Source organism: Trachemys scripta, chromosome 3 (assembly GCF_013100865.1).
Source record: "Trachemys scripta elegans isolate TJP31775 chromosome 3, CAS_Tse_1.0, whole genome shotgun sequence".
NCBI classification, from domain to species: domain Eukaryota; kingdom Metazoa; phylum Chordata; order Testudines; family Emydidae; genus Trachemys; species Trachemys scripta.
Window position 1 is genome coordinate 138,247,305 of NC_048300.1, and position 23,574 is coordinate 138,270,878.

At 37.0% G+C, this 23,574-nt stretch overlaps 1 protein-coding gene across 1 annotated transcript in view; it reads right to left on the reverse strand.

The window, feature by feature from the left end:
* Positions 1-1,042: 1,042 nt before the first annotated feature.
* Positions 1,043-23,574, reverse strand: part of ZNF292 (zinc finger protein 292) — a 61,780-nt gene continuing 39,248 nt past the window's right edge. The window contains exons 4-8 of the mRNA XM_034766076.1: positions 22,823-22,958; positions 16,475-16,677; positions 15,276-15,412; positions 13,394-13,535; positions 1,043-9,178 (exon numbers count right to left, since the gene is read on the reverse strand). Coding sequence (XP_034621967.1) covers positions 1,970-9,178; positions 13,394-13,535; positions 15,276-15,412; positions 16,475-16,677; positions 22,823-22,958 — 7,827 coding nt within the window. The 3' untranslated portion in view covers positions 1,043-1,969. The remainder of the gene's footprint in view (positions 9,179-13,393; positions 13,536-15,275; positions 15,413-16,474; positions 16,678-22,822; positions 22,959-23,574) is intronic.

A 23,574-nucleotide genomic window follows, 5' to 3' on the forward strand; every position in this document is an offset into this window, starting at 1 on the left:
CCCTTTGGGTCAGCATCTCCCACAACATCTAACATGCTGGCTTTTGTGGATCTCATTGTAAAGCAGCTAATTCTCCCCATTAATTGTATAGGGAACCTAGACACCTAACTCAGGCTTTGTGGATTGCAGTGTTATTCCTGTGATTTTGTAGGCACTGTGTTGCTGAGCACTGCAGCACCTAAGTCCATTTGTGGATCTGGTCCCTAGGTACTAACATATGAGAAACAAACTAATTAGAAACAAGTGATTGTGAACAGTATAGATTCACTGCTAAGTCTGAAATGCAATCATAAACAGCGTGTGTGTGTGTGTGTGTATATAGACTGTTAACATCAACATGTTTAGTTCTTATGTAATAAGGAAAGGTGCTAACATGGGTATTGAATTTTATAAAAAAAAGTGAAGAATCTAAGGAAAATGATTTTTGGTACCAAACACTATAGCTGGCTAGTTCAGTGTAAATTAAGGATAATCTTATACATTGTTTTAAAACATTTTAAATTTTCTTGGATAATGAGAGCTCCCACTAATTTACTGTTTTGGTTACTAAACAAATTAGATACTTGTCACTGCAGTTAGCAGCATAAAGAGAGATCTCACAAATCCCAGTTATGACAGGCGGCACTGCTTCCAATGCTCATTCCAGTGTGGAAATACAGAGTAGGCAAAATCGTTGCCAAAAACAGTCAGCAAGAGGAAAGATGAGTGCAGAGGGAACCTATGCCACCTGTAGAGTACAGATATTTTGTCTATGAGTTCACAATCTCTACCTTTCTTTTTAGAAAGTGCTCCACTTATTCAGTTTTAAATGACATGGCATGAGGACTCATATTTATAGATAGGTACCACTCTGGTATGGTCAAAATAAACACATTTTAAAAGCCATTATTTAAAAACAAACAAATAAAAACAAAAACCAAAAAACTCTCCCCCAGATCCCACTGTTTCCAAAGTAGCATTTTTAAAAAAAAACAAACAAAAAAATTAAACTATACATCAATTTAAGTTACAGAAACAAAAATAACCTTCATAAGATCACATGTATAAAACAAGAAATGAAATGTGATTTTATTTAAGGCAATACTGGGCTACTTCACAAATCACCACCTCAAATATATACACTGCTCCACACTACTAATTTTCTATCACATTCACAACAGGTTCTTCAATACCAAATGCTGTTTAAAATCTCCAATGTAGCAAACTATTTTTATTCACATTTCCATTGTATTATGGAATCATAATAGCTTTGTACCCAATTAAAAGCAATGAAAAATGTAGTTATAGGAAAACTATTTAAATTTATGACTTAACTACATATGAATACCATCCAAAGATACTGGATGTTAAAATTTACAAAAAATGAGAACTGTCAGTATGTGCTGAACATATGAAATGTGATCTTATCCAGCTTCTTTCCTGTAAATAAATGCTTTAAGCAAAATAAACTGGATATGGCAGACTTATCTAGATTTAGTTCAAAAAGTTCTTAATTTAAAATGATTAAAGGACAATTTTAAAAACTTGATCGCTTCGTTACAAATTAAAATTCCGAATATAAATGTGTCATTTAATAGTTTAGACTTACAGACTGCTGGTGGCAGCAAATGATTTACAATAATAAATATATACAAAAAATGTATCTACAAATAAAAGTACTGTTATACATGAGAAGTGACCTGGTGAAAGATACCAATCACAGACAATTCACAAAGATTTAGTTAATGGAAAGGACAATTTGATAGAAAGTTGAAGTTCTGACCAACTATTTACAAAACTGAAGCAATGATTCTGTTCCTCGAGTCCCATAGGGATAAAAACAAATAAGAAATTTACATGACTAATGTCATGTTTCTGCTAGGTTAAATCACTTCAACAAAATAAAAAAAAGCTTCACAATTACTAGCATGCTTGATGGCTTCCTATTCAAAATAAAAATGTATTACAGATCATGTTTAAAACACAGTTATCAGTAATGTGATTCCCCTTCCTCATTACCCACAAGAATTTCTTTTGCAACTGTAGCTGCTGGATCATCCTCCCAATGTCCTTCAAGTTTTTTCAGACTGACAGTAGGTTTCATTTCCTGAAGTTGCTTCAACACAAGCTCAGTGCAGTCTTTAAGAGTCTTGTCTAAAACTATTTTTACTTTATCACTGCACTGAAGTTGTGATGGGTTGGCAAACTGTACAAGGGTTTCACTTTCAGAACAGGACCATGTAACATTACTACTTGCCAAGGAGGTCTTTTCATTGGATTTTTTTGAGTTTGAATGAGACCCTTTTTTGGTTCCACTGCTATGGTAGTCTCTCTCAGCATTTTTCTTTTGCTTCACAGCAGACTCTTCAAGGAACTTGAGGAATGATACTTCAAATCCCATAGGCTTAAATGAACTCCAATCGAAAGTTGTGGGCTGCTCTTCAGCGGTCTGAATAGCAACAGCAGTCTCTTCCTCCCTACGCATGCTACTTAATTCAACTGCCAGTACTTCTTCAGGTTTCTCAAGTCTTCTCTTTTTATTCTGAGAGAGGTTTTTTTCTTTATTTGCTCTCTTTAAATTATTCGATTTTTGTTTTTCTGAGTGGCAGGAGACAGTTTCCTGAAAGTTACTATTTACACTGGAAGAGGTTTTAGCTGGATTTTCAGCACACATGCAATCCTCATTAATCAATTTAGTAATGAAGAGTTCTGTCAGTTCATCCACTTCATCTTTCTCGCCTTTCTCAATTTCACTCTGTGGTAATGCAGAGGTACTCAAGTCATCATTGCTCTCTGGCAAACATGGATCAGACTCTTTCTCATCACTTTTTTTATTAGCTTCCTCTTGTTCAGAGGATGCTTCCTTTACTTGTGAGACAGAGTGTTTTTTTGAGACAATAAGAAGATTTCTGTGTTGTGAAGTAAATGCCTTAGATAATTTATGACATTTATAATGTCTAATTATATTACTCTCACTTGTAACAACTGAGGAACATCCTTTTATCATACAAGGATACTGTGTTACAAATCTGCTTGTACATTCAGATAAGGCATCATTTATAGCCTTTATCGAATACACATGTTTTCCACGTTTCAGGGAATAAGCCTTGTTTTCTTGAATCTGCCCACCTTTTGTGTTCTTGCTTTCCAAGTTAACATTTTTCTTTCGTTTGGTCTTTATCGACAATCTGTTTCCTTCCTTTCCTGACCTATTGTGTTTCAGTCCTCTATGTTTAGACTTTATTGGCTTCTCTTGGTTTGCCTTGCTGGAAATATTTTCCTGACCTGGTGTTAATCGCCTGGGCCTTATTAAGTGATCTTTATGCCTATCATTATGTTTATTAAAAATGTGTCTTAGAAGGTTTGATCTAGTTGCATACATACGATCACAGCCCTCACAATCACACTTGTATATGCCATCTTCTTCTACTTTGTTTGGCCTTATCTTAATTCCATGATCTGTTTCAAGATGTAGAATATAGTTAAAATAGGCTGTAAATGAAGATTTACACTGAGATTGATCACATGGAAATCGTCCAACATCTAGGGCTGATTTCATGCTTCCGATTTCCTCAGGAGTCATCTCATGAAGCTTCATATAATGCTGTATCAGACTAGTAATCTCCTGAAATATTCTCGAGCAGTCACTCACTTCACACCTGAATTCTTTCACCGTCTGTTTGGTTTCAACTTCATCACATTCTTCTTTACTTGGCTCACTTTCTTCTTCAACCTCCACAGAGAAGGCAGGCAAATCTGATTTGTGAACAGCCTGGTAATGAAGAATCAGGTTTTGCTGTATTGTAAAAGCTGCAAAACAGCCTTGATGGACACATCGGTATGGTCTGTAAGGACTATATCTAGTAGGAAACTCAAGAGATTTGGTTACTGGTTTCCTGCGTTTTCTTTCTTCTTTCTCCTTCCGATGCCTCCTAATTTTGCGTACTTTTGGTTGTATCTGTATATTACTGAAAGACGCTGCATTAGATTGCTCTGGAGGAACAGTAAGCACCTGTGGAGCTTTTTCCAGTTTTTCAGGATTTTTTTTTTCTGGGATTAGCTTTTCTGGGATTTTTACAGGTTGTATGACAGCCTCCTTCTTTACTTCAAGTCCTTTAACCAACCGAGGTTCGTTTTTACTTTTCATTATTAGAGTCTGCAGATTTTTTATTTCAACAGGCCGTTGGGTTATGTTTATAGCTTCATTATGAGATCGTCTTCCATAAGGTCTTTTTATTTTTAATTTTACCATTTCCTCCGTTGTGAAGTGATGCACCAGCTGACAGTGTGCTCGGAGATTCGAATTTCTTGTGAATGTTTTTGGACAGGTAGTTACAACACATTTAAATGGGGCATACTTCAATTGATGCTTCTTGATTTCCAGTATCATTTCTGCAGTGTATTGATGTACCTTGCCATAGTGTTTAAATAATGCATCCTTTGTCATAGCACTATAATCACAGCCTTGGTCCTGGCACACAAAAGGCTTGTGGACTTTGTCACTAAATTGAATATTACTTGTCTCTGAAGATGGCTGGGCCACGGATGTATTCTCAGTTGATACAACAGCAGTAAGCGGTGCTAGTGTATCCGCTGGAGGACATGGAGATACACTATCAGACACTTGACTGGACGTATCATTTTCTAATCTCAGTTTCTGCAAACCCTCTAAAATTTCCAACACTTGAACATCATCCTTTTGAGAAGTTTCAGGTTGAGAAGAGTTACTCTTTGCAGTGATGACATCCCTAGTGTGTACTGCAAATTGGGTATGGTTGGGTAACTTAACATTCTGTGAACAGTTTGCTGGAGGGAGTTCTGTAGTATTTACTTGTGTATTCTTGGTTGACCCAATGACAGCATCCTGGATTTCATTTTTTACCTCAAGTATTTGGGAATTCATAGCAGTCTTAATTATTTCAAGGGTTTTCTCAAAGTTTTGAATAACATTGTCCTCTGAAATCTGTAAATCAGAATTTCCTTGAGCACAGGCATTCAGAGTCATCATTTGGGAGTCACCATTTTCAGTTTTTATTGTTAAAGGAGCTAATGCTGCATGAGACTCAAGATTAGTTTTGAAGTTTTCTTTGACATTGGGCACGAACAACTGATTGTCAACATTATTTAGTTTTTGTGTAAGATTTTCCACCAACACCTGAGACTCACAGTTTGCCAGTAAGTTTGATTGAAAATTATCTGTTGGTACTTGCACACTTCCTTCAATGCTTTTGGCTAGAAGTCCCATTGTTGTTAAATCATTTACTACTAATTTTTGTGAAGAGTTAGGTGCAAGCAATGGAGTAGCTGCTTTTTTCTTTCTCTTTGAAGCACTGCTCCCCTTCTTATTCAAGGTACTTGATCCTGAATTCTTGGGACAATTTATAACCGAAACTCGCGAACTATTACTTGCAAAATTCTGTGCTGCTGCAACAGAATTAGAAAATGAGCCAGAGCACAAGCCATTTTCAATAGTCTTTAGCATTAAATCATCTGTTGCAAAAACAGGCAAATTGTTGCAGTCATCCGATGAAGGAATTTTGTTGTTTAGGGCCCGGTTTTGGTTTGTTAGTAGGGTACTTGTGTTGCAGACTGTCTGCAAGAGAGGGGATACAGTTGTATTGGAGAGAACTGCTGCATTCATTTGAGTTGTACCAGTGACACAGCCAGTTGTAACTATATGTGGAAGCATTTCAGTGTTATCAAATGTACTTGGAATGCCTGCAGTTTCCAAGGCTTGTTTAATAATTTCATTTCCTTCCTCATTCCCACTTGGATTAAAGTTAGCCACACTAGCCCGTGGAAACATGGTCTGCAAAAAAGCAGCTGAACGATTTTCAGCTGCAAGCAACTGTAGGAATGATGGATCTTTAAAACATGCTTCTGGATTGAATGTAGACTCCTGGGGTTGCTGCAAGTTTCCTACATTTGAGGAAAGAATCATACTGGCAAGTAGAGAAGATTGTCCATTAGCCTGCAGGGCTTCTGGAGAAATTTCTGATCCCTCAATGGGTTTACAAACAGACCGTTTAGACAAGTGACCACCAAGTGATCTGGGATTAGTAAAAACTCTGAAACATCTACTGCAGATAAATTTGCCATCTCTAATTATTGCTGGCCATTTTGCTCGCTTGTTATGTTTTGGCTTCCTTTCTTTTCCATTTGGACCCCGTCCACGATCCTTTTTCACCTTTTCTGAAGCTGGAACTTGGGAGGTGGTTTCACTGAAGTTATTTTCACTATTTGCTCGAGAAGAAAAAATTGGTTCATCAACACTTTCCTCCTTTGGAAAAACAGAACTAGTGTTTCCTTCTAGCTGTGATGAAAAATGATTTGTATTGTTTTCCAGCTGCGAGAAGACTGAATTTGGGACATGGTCTGCTGGTGAAGGAAAGAGAGAAATGGAATTGCTTTCGGCAGGTAAAGGAAGAAAGGGATCTGAACCACTGTCAATAGTCAAAGGCATAACTGTTTTTGCCAGATCTTCTAATTGTGAAGGTAAAGTTGCATTGGATAGATTTTCCATTTGGGAACATAAAACACTCTCAGGTTCACTTTTAATACAGACTGGATTTATGACACTTTCCACTGTTGGTATCATTGGATTAGATAAAGTTTCTAAGTGGGTTGGGAAAAGTGTATTTGAAACATGTTGCAACTGACTTGAGCAAGCAGCATTTACACTAGTTTTGTTTTGGGATGTAAAAGCAGCATTATTGGGGTTGTCTACTTGCGATGGCAAAAAATACACAATCTTTCCATCACTAGGCATATTTTGCAAATTGCTGGGTTTTCTGGTTTTCTTATTCTTACGTTGCATTTTAAAAGCAGCGTATTGATCAGGGTGTGCTGCCTTCATATGTTTGCCAATACTTTGTGAGGAGTTGTAAGTTCGAGTACACCCCTCAACTTGACAGTTAAATTTCTGAACTGGTGCTGCTGGTGGTACAGCTGGAACTAAAGAACTGCTTAGGCTGGACTGTGATGGAAGAAATATAATACTCTCTAATGTCTTCAGGGGCAAATTAAACGGATTAGTTGCACTCTTAATACTGTCTTGAAGGTCAAGTTTGGAAATGGGTAAGTTGTTTCGATAACCTGTCTGATTCTGCATGCTGAAGGGCATCATATTACTTACTTGTCTTTCTAGGCTTTTTGATGCAAGAGCTTCTGTTTTTGGTGTGTCTGAATTTACAGAAATGTTTTGAATATTCTGGGATTGACTGAAACAATCCTCCTCCTTTCTTTCCTGGAAAACTGGAAGACAAGAATCACTGCAAGAATCTTCTGCTGCTGAACACAATTGCCGGACTACAGATTTACTGGTATCTATTTTACTGCCTGCAGAAGCTAACTTTCCTCTTCTTACAAAGTTATCCCGGACCTTCTGGCTAAGAATAGGCATCCTGATGTTGCTGATTCTAATTGTTGCTTCTTTCTTTACCAGACCAGTGACAGATTGCTCCAAACCATCAACAGACAGGGAATCAGCTTGCCTCAGTGTGCTGGCTGATTTATTTGCTCTCTCTGTCCCAATTGATTCTACTTTGATTTGATCCCACACATTACTTTCTGTTTCAGTAAAGTTACTTGTGTTATTGTCTACAGGAGAGATCAATTCCTTTTTTACAGTGACCCTTTCAGGGTTTTCATTAGCTTTTGAACACTGAATGAGATCAGTTCGATTAGTTTGGCTTTCAATCTCTAACACTTTTTCAGGCTGTTTATTATGATCTTCACTGTGTTTTTCTAGTTCATTCTGAGAACGGTAAACTTTTCCACAGCCTGTGAATTTGCAGGTATAGGTATTATAGTGTTGTGCTTCATGATCATAGAGCAAATATGCTTCTGAAAACACTCTGCCACATTTAGGAAACATACACTTTGCTCTAAAGACTTGATGTTCTTTTCTATGAGTTAACAGCTCAGCATAACTGTTAAAACCTGCCTTACATTTCATCTGTATGCAGATGTAGGGCTTGCTGCCACAGTGCATTTGTAAGTGATCGTTGAGGTGAGTAACACTTACAAAATGTCGTCTACAGTACTGGCAAATCACTTTTTTGCTTTGCATTTCAAGAAAACGTTTTGCTTCTTCATTATCTTTATGCCCCTTTGCATGTGCAATCAAATTTTTAAAGTATTTAAAACCTTTTTTACAAAATGTTACTGGACAAGTGAATTCATTAACAGGCAATGGTTTTTGAACTGGTATTATCTCTGGTACGTAAGGTTTATCTTTGTCATCATTTTCATCATCTGAACCATCATTATCGTTGAACACTATGAAGTCTGCTGAATAAAGACTATTCTTTTTAATGGGTCGTTGTTCCTGCTTGGATATGGCATCAGCCTTCTGATTCTCACTGGTGGTTGCAATTTTAGGAGGTCTTCCCAATCTTCTCAGTGGTTTCATAGCAGCCAGTCTCTCTTTGCTGGACTTCTTAACATGTAGAGTTACATGAGGAACAAAGGTTTCTTTAGAATTAAAATTGTGTGCACATATAGGGCAACTGTAAATTCCATCTTTATAGTGTTTCTGTGCATGCCTAACTATTCTATGACCAAGGAATTCTTTGTCACATAACACGCAATACTGCATGTAGGCTTGCCAGTTCCTAAACCTAGCTGATATGAATCCCCTCTCTCTCAGTTTTTTAATTTCTCTCTTTTTCTGCTTTTCATCTCTTATGCCTTTAAGCAGACTTGTAGCTTCATCAAAATTGCCAGCAAGACCATTCAGAGAAGTTTCTTTATTCTCCTCTTGGCAGTCTTCAACCTTCTCATATACTTCACTGTCATTCAACTCATCTATTGAAGATACAATGGATGCCTCCTCTCCCATCAATGCAAGACACTGACGTTTTAGAGTTTTCCAGTCCCAGAATTCTGGATCAAAAGGCCACTGAGTTTTCAATACAAGCAAGAGCTCGCAGCGTAATGAATTTGGTATTGGAAGATTCTCTTCATCATATTTCTGGTCAGGCTGATTATACAGCATTTCAACAGCATAGTATGCATCCACAGTGGGCTCAAGAAGAAATTCACTTAATTGACAAGCACGTTTAACCTCCAAATCATCGGGCAACAAACAGGAGATAGTCTTGCAAATGGATATCTTGACATCTGTGTTTTCACTGGATTCCAAACGCAGTGCTTTCACACACAGTTCAATGCAGGTTGCAAGTCCAGCAGCTTCAATCTGCAATGTACAAAGACACAAATTTTAAAAAGTCAATTTATTTCAACTGTTTCTGCATGTGTTAATACAAGATAATTTTCATTGTTAAATCCTGAATTTCAAGAAACTGTAAAGGCAAATCATAATAAGGTGTTTATTATTCACATTTTATGTTTTAAAAAATGATAGTTTAGTAGCTCACACTGTAGAACTGTGCACCACAATGAAATAAAGCCCTGAGCATTAGGATTTGCTTGGGTTACTTGGTTTCCAGGCTGGTAAAGGAATCTGAAACACCAGCCTTTTTAAAATTCACACACAAATGAAAAATGCAGAAGGCTCCCGCATGTTGCCCTATTAGGATTACTTATTTTAGGAGTGTGTTCAGTAGTTCAGTCTTTGTACTAATGAAGTACTGGGCCTTTCCCAAACAAAACCGACCAATTATGCCAAATTGTATGTTATAGTTTTGAGAGGGACTCTGTTGATATCAGATTCATTTAACTTAGGACCTTCAACTTAGGACTTGAATTCTGGTCACAGAAGCAGAAGTGTGGTAATCAATAAGTCTTCTAACCTTCCTAGTTACACTAATTATAGCAATACACACAGCACCCTGATTCTCATTTACACTAAGGCCACTTTACACCCCCACGCAGAGACTTGGAGGGATAGCTCAGTGGTTTGAGCATTGGCCTGCTAAACCCAGGGTTGTGAGTTCAATCCTTGAGGGGGCCATTTAGGGAACTGGGGTAAAACAAACAAACAAACAAAAAAACTGTCTGGGGATTTGTGCTGCTTTGAGCAAGGGGTTGGACTAGATAATCTCCTGAGGTCCCTTCCAACCCTGATATTCTAGGATTCTATGATAAATCTCATGACTAGAATATTGGTATAGAGAGGTGTAGCTTATTCAAGGACAGGCAGGGTAAAAAGGGAAGAGGTGCTGCATTATATAATCAAGAATGTATACAATTGCTGGGAGATAAAGAATCAGAGAAAAATTGGTTGTGAAGGTGAAAGGCAATTTGGGTGAAAGTGACCATCATTCTAAGGAAAGGAAGGAGTGAGAGCACAATGGCAAAAATAAAATAGCAGACTTAAACTAAGAGAACTGGTACATAGGTCTCAAGGGAAGAAAATCTAAGGGATAAAGGAGTTCAGGAGAGCTGGGTGTTTCTCAAGGAGATGATATTAAAGACATAACTGCAAACTATCTTGATGCAAAGGAAAAACAGTATGAGGGCAATATGGCTCCATCAGGATCTCTTTAGTGACTGCTAAATCAAAAAGGAATCCTACAGAACATGGACAAATTGCTAAGGAGGAGTGCCAAAGAAAAGAACAAGCACATAGGGACAAAAACAAAAAAAAAAAATGAAGGACCAAAATGAGTTACACCTAGCAAGGGACATAAAAGGTAATAAGAAGAGGTTCTTTAAATATATTAGGAGGAAAAGAAAGACAAAAGAAAGTGTAGGTCTTCTACTTAGCAAGGAAGGAGAGCTAATAACTGATAACATCAAGAAGGCTTAGGTGTTTAATGCCTATTTTCTTCAATCATCACTAAAAAGGGTAATGTTGACCAGATTCTCAACACAATTAATACTAACAACAAAGGAAAAGGAATGCAAGCCAGAAGTGGGAAAGAACGAGTTACAGAATATTTAGGTAAATTAGAGAGATATTCAAGTCATGAAATTCATCCTAGAGAATTTAAGGAATTAGCTGAAGCAATCTGAACCATTAGTAATGATCTTTGAGAATTTATGCAACATGGAAGGGCGTACGTAGTGGGGCCCTGCAGGTGTCAGTTTTGGGTCCGATCCTATTCAATATTTACATTAATGACTTGGATATTAGAATGGAAATTTGTAGATGACATCAACCTGGGAAGGCGTGCTAGCACTCTGGAGGAAAGGATTAGAATTAAAAACAAAACTGACAAATTAAAGACAAGAAGAAATTCAATAGCCTGGGACAAAGTACTTCACTTGAAGGAAAAATCCCATGCACAGCTACAAAATGGAGAATAACTGACTAGGTAGTTATACTGCTGAAAAGGATCTGGAGGTTATAGTGGATCACAAATTGAATATGAGTCAACAATATAATGTAGTTGCAAAAAAAAAAGGCTAATATCGTTCTAGGGTGTATCAACAGGAGTGTTATATGTAAGACACAAGAGGTAACTGTCCCGCTCAACTTGGCACTGGTGAGGCCTTAGCTGGAGTAATGTGTCCAGTTCTGGACACCAAACTTTAGTAAAGATGTGGACTAACTGGAGAGACTCCAAAGGAGAGCAACAAAAATGACAAAAGGTCTAGAAAATCTGACTTATGAGGAAACGTTAAAAAAATAAAAATAAAAAAAATAAGGACATGTTTAGTCATGAGAAAAGAAGACACCTGATAACAGTCTTCAAATATGTTAAGGGCTGTTATAAAGAGGACAATGATCAATTGTTCTCCATACCCACTGAAGGTAGGACAAGTAGTAATAGGCTTAAGGTACGTCTATACTTACCCGCTGGTTCGGTGGGAAGCAATCGATCTTCTGAGATCGATTTATCGCGTTTTGTCTAGACGCGATAAATCGATCCTGGAAGTGCTCGCTGTCCACACCAGTAATCCTGCTCCTCGAGAGGAGTAGGCGGAGTCGACGGGGGAGCCTGCCTGCCGCGTGTGGACCTGTGGTAAGTACCTTTAAGTTTGAACTAAGATATTTCGACTTCAGCTATGTTATTCACGTAGCTGAAGTTGCGTATCTTAGTTCAAACTGGGGGGCTTAGTGTGGACCAGCCCTTAATTTGCAGCAAGGGAGATTTAGGTTAGCTATTAGAAAAACTTTCTAACCATCAGGCTAGTTAAGGTTTTTTTGAGGTTTTTAATAACAGGCTGGACAAACACTTTTCAGGGATGGTTTAGGTTTACTTACTCCTTCCTCAGCACAGGGGCTGGACTTGATGATTTCTCGAGGTCTCTTCCAGCCCTACATTTGTATAATTCTGTTACATTTATATTCACTTTAAAGTCCCGCTACACTGCTGAAGAGTGTAAATGAGAAGTAAGGTGATCGTATTTATGAATAAACAGTCCTATTCCTATGTCTTAAATTTCTACTATCAGGGAGAATGATTCACAGCTCATTCAGTGAAGACTTCTGTTTTTAGGAAAAATATTAGGCATATAATGCACATGGCTCAAGGTCTGGACCACAACTCTTCATGCAACCAGTTGTTTCTATCCAATCCAAATTTAAAAAGTAAAGTAACCTTGAATGAAGGAAGGAGTAGGAGGACAAGTGAGTATAATCCCACAGGATATACTAACTGAAAACAACTTGTTTTTCCTCTTAAAACAATTATCTATGGATCCAAAGCCTATAGAATAAACAACTCAAGGGAGGACAAGACTTAAAGCGATTAACATTAAATAATACAAGCAAGACGTAACAGAGACTTGGAACAATGGGTGACCCTACATACAAGATTAACTGAGATACACGGATTGAGTTTAGGATACAGAATCAGTTCTAAAGCCATAAAAAGCAAAATACTTCAGAGTTAAGTCGTAACTTAACCCCTCAATGGTGAATCATAAAGCAACAACCAAGTTGTTTTTTGCCTTTTACAATTTGTTTAAAACATTAAGAGACAGTCTCAAATTTTTCCCCTCAATCTTTTTCTTTCCCATTTTATTTTCATTAATATTTGAAGTATAAAGAGTATCAGGTCCTTACATTCCTCTCTTCACTAAAGTAACTTGTCAAGCTATTTGGAGCGTAGGACTCATGTTACAGGAGACTGTATCCTCAGCTATAGCTCTCCAGTCTCCCAGCTGCTGAGCTGCAACATCTATTCCCCCTCATGTCTACAATGAAAAGTTGTAATAAATTAAATCAGTTTAGTTACTGCAACCCTTTGTGTGGACATTCTTAAGTCAATTTAAGGGTGTCTTACATTGATTCATCTTAAGTGAATTCCTTACCAACTTAAGCCAAATGGCTATGAAAGACTCAAACTGATTTAACAGTCTACCAAAAGGGGGATGCAGTGATGTAATTACATCAGTTTATAAACAGATTTACTTAAATCGGTACAATTTGCATAAGTAGGTAAGGCTTAGGGCTCGAAGGTTTAATGTACTTGCTAGCTGATATCCAGAAAATTTTCAAATCCTGATCTGATGTTCCATTCAAAATGCCATGAAAATACACCTTCTAGAGTATCCTTACCTCTGAATTAATTACTTTAATCAGGAAGAATATATGATAAACCGTCTTAGTTAACACCGAAAGTTGACGACACCTCTCTAGATACACTTGTACAGAAGGCTCTACCCTTTGCTGCAGTTTGCTCCAGAAGAGAGTCAATTCCCTGGAAACAGAGTTTTAAAAGACAGAATAAATGGCAGCACAAACACAATCACTATATTTGATCAATTTGCAGTTCTTTTAAAAAAAAATATGAAGGATGAAAACAGGATTTATGCTGCCTCTCTAAAAAAACCTAACAATTCATACTTTCTTTTATAGAAGAAGATCATAGTTCATCTGTTCTGGGGTTTATTAATAGGAGTATCAGATGTAAGACACAGGAGGTAATTGTTCTGTTCTACTTGACACCGGTGAGGCCTCAGCAGGAATACTGTGTCCAGTTTTGGGTGCCACATTTTAAGAAAGATGTTGACAAAATGGAGAGAGAGTCCAGAGGAGAACCACCAATGTGATAAAAAGTTTAGAAAACCTGAACTATGAAGAAACCCTGTTTTTTTTAAACTTATGTTTAGTCTTGAGAAAAGATGATTAAGAGGGAACCTGGTTCAGTCTTCAAATATGTTAAAGGCTGTTATAAAGAAACGGGTGATCAATTGTTCTCCATGTCCACTGAACGTCAGACAAGAAATAAATGGGCCTAATCTGCAGCAAGGGAAGTTTTGGTTAGATATTAGGAAAAACTTTCTAACTATAAGGGTAGTTAAGTAGTGGAACAGGTTGTCAAAGGAGGTTTTTAAGAACAAGTTAGACGAATACCTGTCAGGTACGGTTTAGGTATACCTAATCCGATTTAGGTATACCTAATCCTGCCTCAGCATGGGTGGATGGACTACGTGACCTCTTGCGGTCCCTTCCAGCCCTACATATTTATGATTCTATGATAATGCATAGACTTTATGTACACATTATTTCTTTATAATGCTAGCTTTCAGAGTAATTAAATATAATAAAGTTAGATTGTTACGCTTATGCTTTTATTCAAGTACAAATATGGAGGCCAGACTGCTGCTTCATAACAAAATAAATTAGAAAACAACAAATCTGAAGGTGTAAATGACAAGAGTGTTTTAGATAACCAGTGGAATGATGCACAAAGATTGGTCCCAAGCCTATAGCAGGATCCATTACTGCAAAGCCCTGTGCTCTTCCATGTTCCATTATTTTCAAAGTATACTGCACATAGATACAGGAGTCAGCATTAGCAAATCCCGGAGCAGGACTGGGACCAAACCGGCAAATTACCAATTTTACCAGACTGAAGTTAAAGTTCCAGCGGGTCAGCTGCCTCCCAACAAGATCTGCCAGTTTCCCTGGATGCCCAGTGAAAGCTTGTTTTAACTACCAAACGCTGCTAAACTAGCATGTGGCTTCAATGTGACTGTGGAGAGATCTTGCTGGAAGATTTCACATGAAAACCTGCACATTTTTTAATACAGGCAAAAAGAAGTAGGTGACTTATGTGAAAAGTGCTCTTCCAGACAACAGAATTGTTGTCTAAAATTGAGAGAGTTTTCATTACAGTGCTGATCACCTGCCTAACAGATGTAAAATTATTTGTTTCCACAATGTAACACAGTTAATTTATTGTCAAGTGAAGTGACTCAGCACTCACGTCATCTGCTGATGCCTGATCCATAATATGGCCTTTGAAACAAGCGAAGAATTGTAAGGTAATGATGTTAATTATTATGGGTTATTACAAAAGCATTAATTTTATATTAAGCTTTTTCTTTTATTTTTTCAAAAAAAGTTGACAGGCTCTACTCCTTCCAATAGATTTTAAAGTGTTAAATGATCCAGTTGTACTCTTAGAAACAAACAAAAAGAGATTCTAACTCACCAGGCACAGTACATCTCTCCTTGCTGTAGTTGACGAGATAAAAACGCTGCACATAAAATTAGAGCACTTTTTTCATCTCCATCAGACTCTAGGTTACAGATCATTTCTAGGGCATCTTTGCAATCTACTGCTGCGATCTGGAGAGGAAAAACACAAGATCACTGAAGTCTGACTAGATGGTTTTGTTTTCAATCATGTGGTAATATGGTGCTCTGTGGAAAAGCAGGAATAAGGAATTTAATGAACATTTTCAAACATCTTATTTTTCAATTAATTACTTAAAGCAATTCAAGAGCTTCTGGACAGAACAAGCATGTCAAAATACTGGATCTGCCTAAGGTAAAAGGAAAGTTGTACACCGGTAAGATGGATAGAAGCATGTAACTGAAAGATATTGTAAGACTTAATGTTCGTGTGTCTATAGTACCATTCATCCAAAGAACCATTACCTAAATTGGCCAGCAGGATGGAAAATACAAGTTTAAAAGTTAAGTAACTGCACGTATTCTAATTAATAAATAAATACATATTCCTGTCACACATTACAAAAATGAACATGGCCTCTTTATCATCATAATTTATAAATGATAAACAGAGGGGCCTAACGGAGAAGGAAGCAGTATACAGAAACATCATAAGAAACAGTCTCATCTCTGAAGAGCTTACAATTAAAACAAACAAGAAGAAAAAGGATAGAAGAAAGCGAGTACTATTTTCCCCATTTTACAGATGGGAACTGAAGCACGGAGAGTTCAAGTATCTTGTGCATTCACACAGGAAAGCTGTGGCAGAGCCCAGAACTGAATCTGTATGCTAGCCGTAAGACCATATTTCTTTCTCTCTCTGTTTTTTTTTTTTTTTTTTTTAAATAAATGATTTCCAATTACAGTTTTACAGAGAGCCTCAAAATGAGCAATTTGGGGGGAGGGGGAGAGTTGCATACGACATTTTATATACTGTTTTTAAGCAAGGGATTTCTTTTCTATAGGAAAGCCAACATCATCATAAATACTGCAAAAAGAACAGGAGTACTTGTTGCACCTTAGAGACTAACAAATTTATTATTAGTCTCTAAGGTGCCACAAGTACTCCTGTTCTTTTTACGGATACAGACCAACACGGCTGCTACTCTGAAACCTGTCATAAATACTGCAGTTCCTATAGAAAAAAACCACAAACTAAAAGTAATGTTTACTCACCTCTTCCATTAGCTTTTCATTTGGCGATCCTGAACAAAGACAGACCAGGTAGGTTTGCTTAAAACTGCCTTTGGTGCTGATTTCTGGATGGTCAGAGCACAACTTTGCCAGGGAAGTTGCTTGAGTCAACTGCTTTGCTTTCATTAAATGCTTAATTCGCATATCCAGCAAAATGGGGCCTTCAAACACTAAAAATTCATTCACTTAAAAGAAAAACAAGACAAAGCGTTACATATAAATATTTCATGAAGTGTTGTGCAGTTAACAGATGGAATTTAATCATATTCATATGTAACATTTATACAGAGTAAAAGGGCACAAAAGATAGGGAGCACTAGAAAAAATGTTTTTTCTAATACCTTGCTTTTTGTACTATTCATTTAACCGGTCACTGGTCACACTACATTTCAGGCAGGAAATCTAAAATGTTCTCAGAGGTTAAAGAATTTCTCAAAATTAATAAACTGAAATGTTTAACTAAAAGCTTGTATTTTCTATTAGCATTTCTGCCACCAACAACATGCTTAGTCATCTTGCTAAAATGACCTCTAATGACTTGTTCAAGGAAATGAAAATGTTGGTTGAACGTTCATAGTTTAGGATGAATCTAGATTTCCTATTTTCTACCCATCTCTAATTTTTAATCATTCCACTTTATTTCCAAAATGGGGTGTATTTTAAAGTATGAAGTTGACAATTAGGAAAGTGTAGCATTAATCATATGCATATGCTCCTTAAATAAACAAAATTATATTTTCCCCAGTCTTGTAATTTTTTGGCGCAAATGTCCTTGGCAATAGTATGTTTTCACAAAACCACATTTCAGAGATGCAGTTCTTTAAGCATTCAGTTTTAGTTTACAGGCAAACTCCAGCAAGTTATTTAAGAATAGGAAGGGTTCAAGCTTGACAAGCCAGTTTCACAGGAATGGTCTTGACAGCTACTTATTGTTCTAAAATTCTGGAACATTATCAAAGTCTTCTGGTATTACAGAGAAAGAGAGGGAAATGGGAAGGTGGGTGGAAGGTGCGAGTAGAAGAGAAAAGGAACAGAGAAGAGATGGAGTGTGAATGGGTTATAGGAGATGTAAAAGTGGGGGATGTACTTTTTCATCTGCAAATTTTACGACCTACTTACTCACCCTAGTTTCTAGATCATTAATAAATATAATAAACAACACATGACCTAGTATGGAACCTTGGGGCATCGCACTGTTAACCTTTTGTCACAATGAATACTGATCATTTAATCCTACTCTTTGCTTTGTCTCCCCTAGCCAGTTTCTGGTCCATTGCAATAATTTGCCTCCCACTCTATGGTCACTTGACTTCTTTAGTAGTCTCTTGTGTGGGACTTTGGCAAGGCCTTTTGGAAGTCTAAATTATGTCAACCAATTTTCCTTTACTCACTATTTTCCTTTGCAGAAACCTTGCTGGTTAGACCCTCCCAAATCATGATCTTCCATATGTTTTGTTATTCTCTTTTTAATTACAATTTCAACCAGTTTGCCAGGTATTGATCCATGGCCACGGCTCCTAGGCACTACAGTAATACAAATAAATAAATAAAGTCTTACTGGTCTATAATTCCCTGGATCTCCTCCAAGAGCCTTCATTAAATATAGGTACAATATTGCCTACCCTTCAATTCACAGTCTACAATACAAAGTGCGCCCACATAAGGGGGTTTATCAATTTCACTAAATTAGTTTCTAAGCCAATTTAAATAGATACAATTTTCTCATTTAAGGCTGAAGCCAATCTTATTTTATGCAGAATCAAAACAAAGTGCATTGAATTATGTCTTGTAGATGATAACCTAGAATTGAATATATATTATACATTCAAAGATTTGTTAAATCTTATAATGGGACATTTCCTTTTTAAAACAGAAGAAATGCTCCTTCAATGTCCATTTTTCAAGTATCTTATCAAAGACATTCATGTTCTTCCCAACCCACAAATGACCCAGTGACTAATTACATTTGTTCGTTTTTATCCTTGTTTTTTCACCCACAGGTCCCAATAATTCTTTAAACTGCCATGTTTACTGTTTCAGCTAGTCTGCCTTGCATAAACATTGGAACATGTTCTGTTATCTCTGAAATATGATATAAGATGACCTCGGACTTAAAACTACACTTCTAACTCATGAGTCTTCCCTCTAATCCATACCATATTAAAATTACTATATTTAATATTTTAATGCCAAGTTTTTGGCCTTGCTCTTCCACTTACAGGTCCCAATAATCCTTTAAACTGCCGTGTTTACTGTTTCAGCTAGTCTGCCAGGCATAAATATTGAATATTTTCTGTTATCTCTGAAATAAGATATAAGAAAGTCTCAGACTTAAGACTACAGTTCTAACTCATGTGATACCTACACCCTCCTCAAGTGATATTGATATTACTACAGTTAAAATTTTAATGTTAAGCTTTATTTTGCACTTCCAAATACAGTAATTTCATTTCACTTTTGCTTATTCTGTGATCAGGATCTGAACCTGTATTAAATTAGTATATTCCAAGACAAAACTCAGTAAAGACAGAGTTAAAGGTGAGAATACAAGTCAGTAATTTATGGGGGGAAGGGGAAATCTTAAAAGAGTACAGTAGTAATAAAAAAAACCAAACATCACAGACCTATTAAATTCAGAGGTTAAAATAAAAAAATATATGAATGCACGGAAGTTATTAGCTAAGGTACCATAACAACCTTAACTCTGCCCCCGAACCAATGCCACAAGAAAAGCTAGAAAAATCTTGAATGAACAATTTCAACGCAACAGGTTCATCTCTTGGTCCACAAAAACTAGCATGCCATAGCAGAATGAGAAATAGTATTTTTCAATAAATCAAGATATTGGTAAGCTAAGTATAATTACTCTCCACTGTTCATTAAGGTTTACGAACTACCAAAGCCTGAAGAAGATCTGACCCAGACCTGAAGAAGAGCTCTGAGTAAGCTTGAAAGCTTGTCTCTCTTACCAACAGAAGTTGCTCCAATAAAAGATATTAACCTCACCAACCTTGTCTCTCTAATATCCTGGGACCAACATGGCTACAACACCACTGCACACAAAATCTAGCATACAAAGTCCAGATCATGTATTATAACATTTACCTGGGGGGGTAAGGGGAAGTGAGCAGAAGCCACGGGCCTAACGTGGACTATACCAAGGTCACTGGACTGAGGGACCAGCGAATTCTGTGGGGTACTGGGAGCCAGGGAACCTATGGAACCTTACAGAATTTAGGAGTTTTCCATAGTCCCTTATTCAGCAGGCTTCAAGATTCAGCTTCCCATTGTTCCCTCCTGCTGATCAGATCACTGGACCTAATGCAGACGGTAGTAAGTCAGCAAGAGCCAAAGTGAACTTTTACTAGGGTCCACAGCAGCACCTGTGGATTTAAAAAAATGCCACAAGGCAAATCTTGGATTAGTAACAGAAATCAAGGTATGAAACCTATGAGAGCAAATGAAGCTGGAGAGTATGAGTCAGGTTACTTGGAGAAGCCATCTGGGAAGTCAAAAAGGCTGCAGAATTTAACAATGGCCAGGATGAAGGCTGTGGGCTTGAGAATTTTGTAGGCACTCATGCCAGGGTGAGGAAGCAGATTTCCGGTGGGCTATCGGAGCTTCTGTTGTAGCCCAGCTAACTATGCTGAGTTCTGATGAAGCACTGGGCTGTCACCTCCCCACTGTTCATTTGTAAAATATGGTAGAAGATTGTAAATACCAAAGCACTGTAGTGTCCTTTAAATAAGGTAATTCTGTAGTGTTGCTTACAGAAGAAATGGATTCAATTCTCATTTTTCCTTGATCCTCATAACTTCTTCCTGACCTCAAAGTTGTGCCACTGCTATGGAGAAAAACATTGCCACATATAACCCCCCTGTGCCACGTATAAGAGAAAGTTCCTCTAGTGATAGCTTCTCCTGAAGCCAAGAGCAGATATATGAGGGGAGTGAACACTGCACTGACACAGATCCCTTTTGGGTGAAAAAAGAGCAACCTAGAAGCAAGTATGCAGATCTTGCTACTGGTAGCTGAGGGAGTGACGGAGCGAAGTGACTAATTCATAATCATAAGTAATTTATTTTGCTAATTTAGCTTTTTACTGCTTGCTGAGTACACGCAAGCTAATAGAAGGTCTATTATTAAACTACTGAATCAATATTTTTGCAGTCAACTCTGTGGACTGATCATAAGCAGTTTCTTCATTTAGTTCATATCCAGTATTTGAGCTGTTTTGATTAGTCAGGTAAGTTGTATGTGGGCATTTCTGTTTCCTGACTAGATGAACATAGGAAATACATCCAGATAAAACACAAACGTCTATTTCCTTATATATCTGCATATGTGACTTTGATCATGTAAACATGTGAAGAAAAGGTTGCAAACAAAGCCAAAGAAAATGTTGAAGTCTGATTTATTTGCATTAGTTTCTTGCATTATTAGGCCAGAGCACAGCTACTGAGAGTAGACAAAGTTCTCTTGAGCCAAGGGCTCATCAGGCTGACATGGTTAAGACACAAGAGACAAGGTTGGTGAGGTCATATCTTTTATTGGACCAACTTCTGTTGGTGAGAGAGATAAGCTTTCAAGCCTCACAAAGCTCTTCTTCAGGTCTGGGAAACAACTACACTGCATGGTTAAGGCACATCAGTTTCATAGCCAACTGTACATAAGAGAATGATGTGGCCATCTTTGATGTCCTAATCTGATGAATCAGATACCTACATTTTGCAACTGGGTGAACTGGATGTGGCATTTCAGTAGGAGATCAAATGAGACTTGAACCCACAGCCTTCAGATTTGTAGTTGAGCACCATAACCGCTTAGCCACCACACCTCATGGTAAGAACAGTTCAATGTTATTTTATTTTGTGAAAAACAAATCAATATGGTAAGCCTCATTACAACTTAGTTTACACATTTGAAGAAACAAGGCAAGAGGCTTTCTTTAAAGTAAGCTCAGGACTCCAGCCTTTTAAAAATTAACTGGAGCCAGGCTCACCATTCTGTCATATCTAAGTCATTCGGCAAATGTGCCTTGCAATCTCAAAATTGGTATCAGCATCATATTTAATCAAGATCTTTCAATTAAACCTCATATGAAGTTTCTAAGAAAAAACGATTTGTGAGACACATGGCAAAAAAGTATTAGAAGAATTTTCAAAATACAATAATCCCATATTTTTTTTTTCAAAAGTTCAAATCTCTCAAGAACTTCCATGAATATTCTCAAATTTAGCAACGATTCTCCTAATGCCATGGAGCACACATGCAAATCTGAAATGTAAAGAACCTTTGAGGATTTTAGAGTGGGAGACAAAATTGCTTAAATAGAAAGTGAGCCACAGCCTTAACTACAGAAAGGCTACAAGTGAACATAATAGATTGGCTTTGACTTTATAATGGGAGATAGAGTCAGAGAGAACATGCAAACAATACAAACACTATGCGTTATTAGCAGGTGTATCATGTGAACAAAATACGAATCCCTGCCACAAAGTGTGTCTAATTTTAAAGAGACCAAGTGAATCAATCAGTGGATGTTTCCAATGTTATACAGGTCATTTAACATTTAAAAGATGAAAATTAGCATAAAATTCACTTTTCAACAAATCTAATTCACAGTGCTACCTATAGCATAGCTGTAACCTATTACTGTACCAATAAATGTGAAATCCAAAAGCCCATCTAATGGAGCTACAGCGCATATTTACAGGTAACAGAAGTCGAGTTTTTCTATCCCAGTGTCTGAACTGCAAAAAAGGAAGACTCTACTGCATAACCATAGCTAAAATAGGTATTGAAGAAGCAGCCAGAAAAATCCATTCACCTTAAACCTGTTCAGGGTTCTCAAATGCCATACTAATGCTTACAGTTTTTGGTTTTTTGAAAAATATATTTGTATTTCAAATACAGTCCCAGTTCTCAGGAAAGATTCAAATCACTGCAATCACTTAAATCTGTAGTGTGTTAGTAGTGGTTTCTTAAATGTGGTTTTTTAAGCATAGATGGAGGCAAAGGTTTCAGTTTTCTATTAAACATATGGCAGTCAAAAATTATAGTTGTGTCTTTGGTTTACTTACATATGGACAATTTATTTAAGTACATCCGGACTGGCCACCTGAATACCTACTTTTACCCTATCAGAAAAAAGCCTGGTTACAAATCCCACACAACAGAGTTTATAAAGGAAATGGCAAAAGATCTTCAACTACAGCAACACTATATTCAAAGCAGTAATGTTGTAGCACTATTTGTATATTTGTTAAGAAAATTAATTCATTAAATAATTGGAGAGACTTATTTTTTCTTAAGCCATTGTAAATTTACCTTTATCCTCATCCAGTGGTTCCTGGGAAAGAATACTGCACAGCACTGGATTCTTCCACACGCCCTTCTCTTGAGTAAGCGTAGCTAAAAAATGCAATTCACAGCTACCGTTCTCCATCAACTTTTCATGAGCCACCTAAAGAAAAGTGTTAGATATTTCATGACTATGGCAATGACAAATGACATAAAATCATATACATTCAGATTTTTTTTTAAACTTAAGAGGAAAACTTCAAAAGTAAAACTTGTCCCTTTTTGTAAAACGTCAATTCTAAAAGACTTAATACAGTAAGTAATTTCTAATCCCTATATGTAGACTATTTAAAGTTTCAGTTTAAGTACAATAAGTGTTATAATGTCCACCTTGTACATTAGTATAATTTTGATAGGCTTCAAAATAGAATTTTTTTTGTATTGGGATTCTAGCACTACTATACCTATTGAACAACTGGGATGCGGTCTTTAAAATAATCAAGGTCATCATCATACCACCATGAATAACTCTTTTGAATAACAAAATACTTTTAAATTCATTGGTAAAAATACATGTTGACAGGTGGCAGTCTTTTGTAATATGGTTTGTAATTTACAAGCATCAGGGGGTAGCCCTGTTAGTCTGTATCTACAAAAACAACAAGGAGTCTGGTGGCACCTTAAAGACTAACAGATTAATTTGGGCATAAGCTTTTGTGGGTAAAAACCAACAACACTTCTTCAGATGCATGGAGTGCAAATTACAGATGCAGGCATTA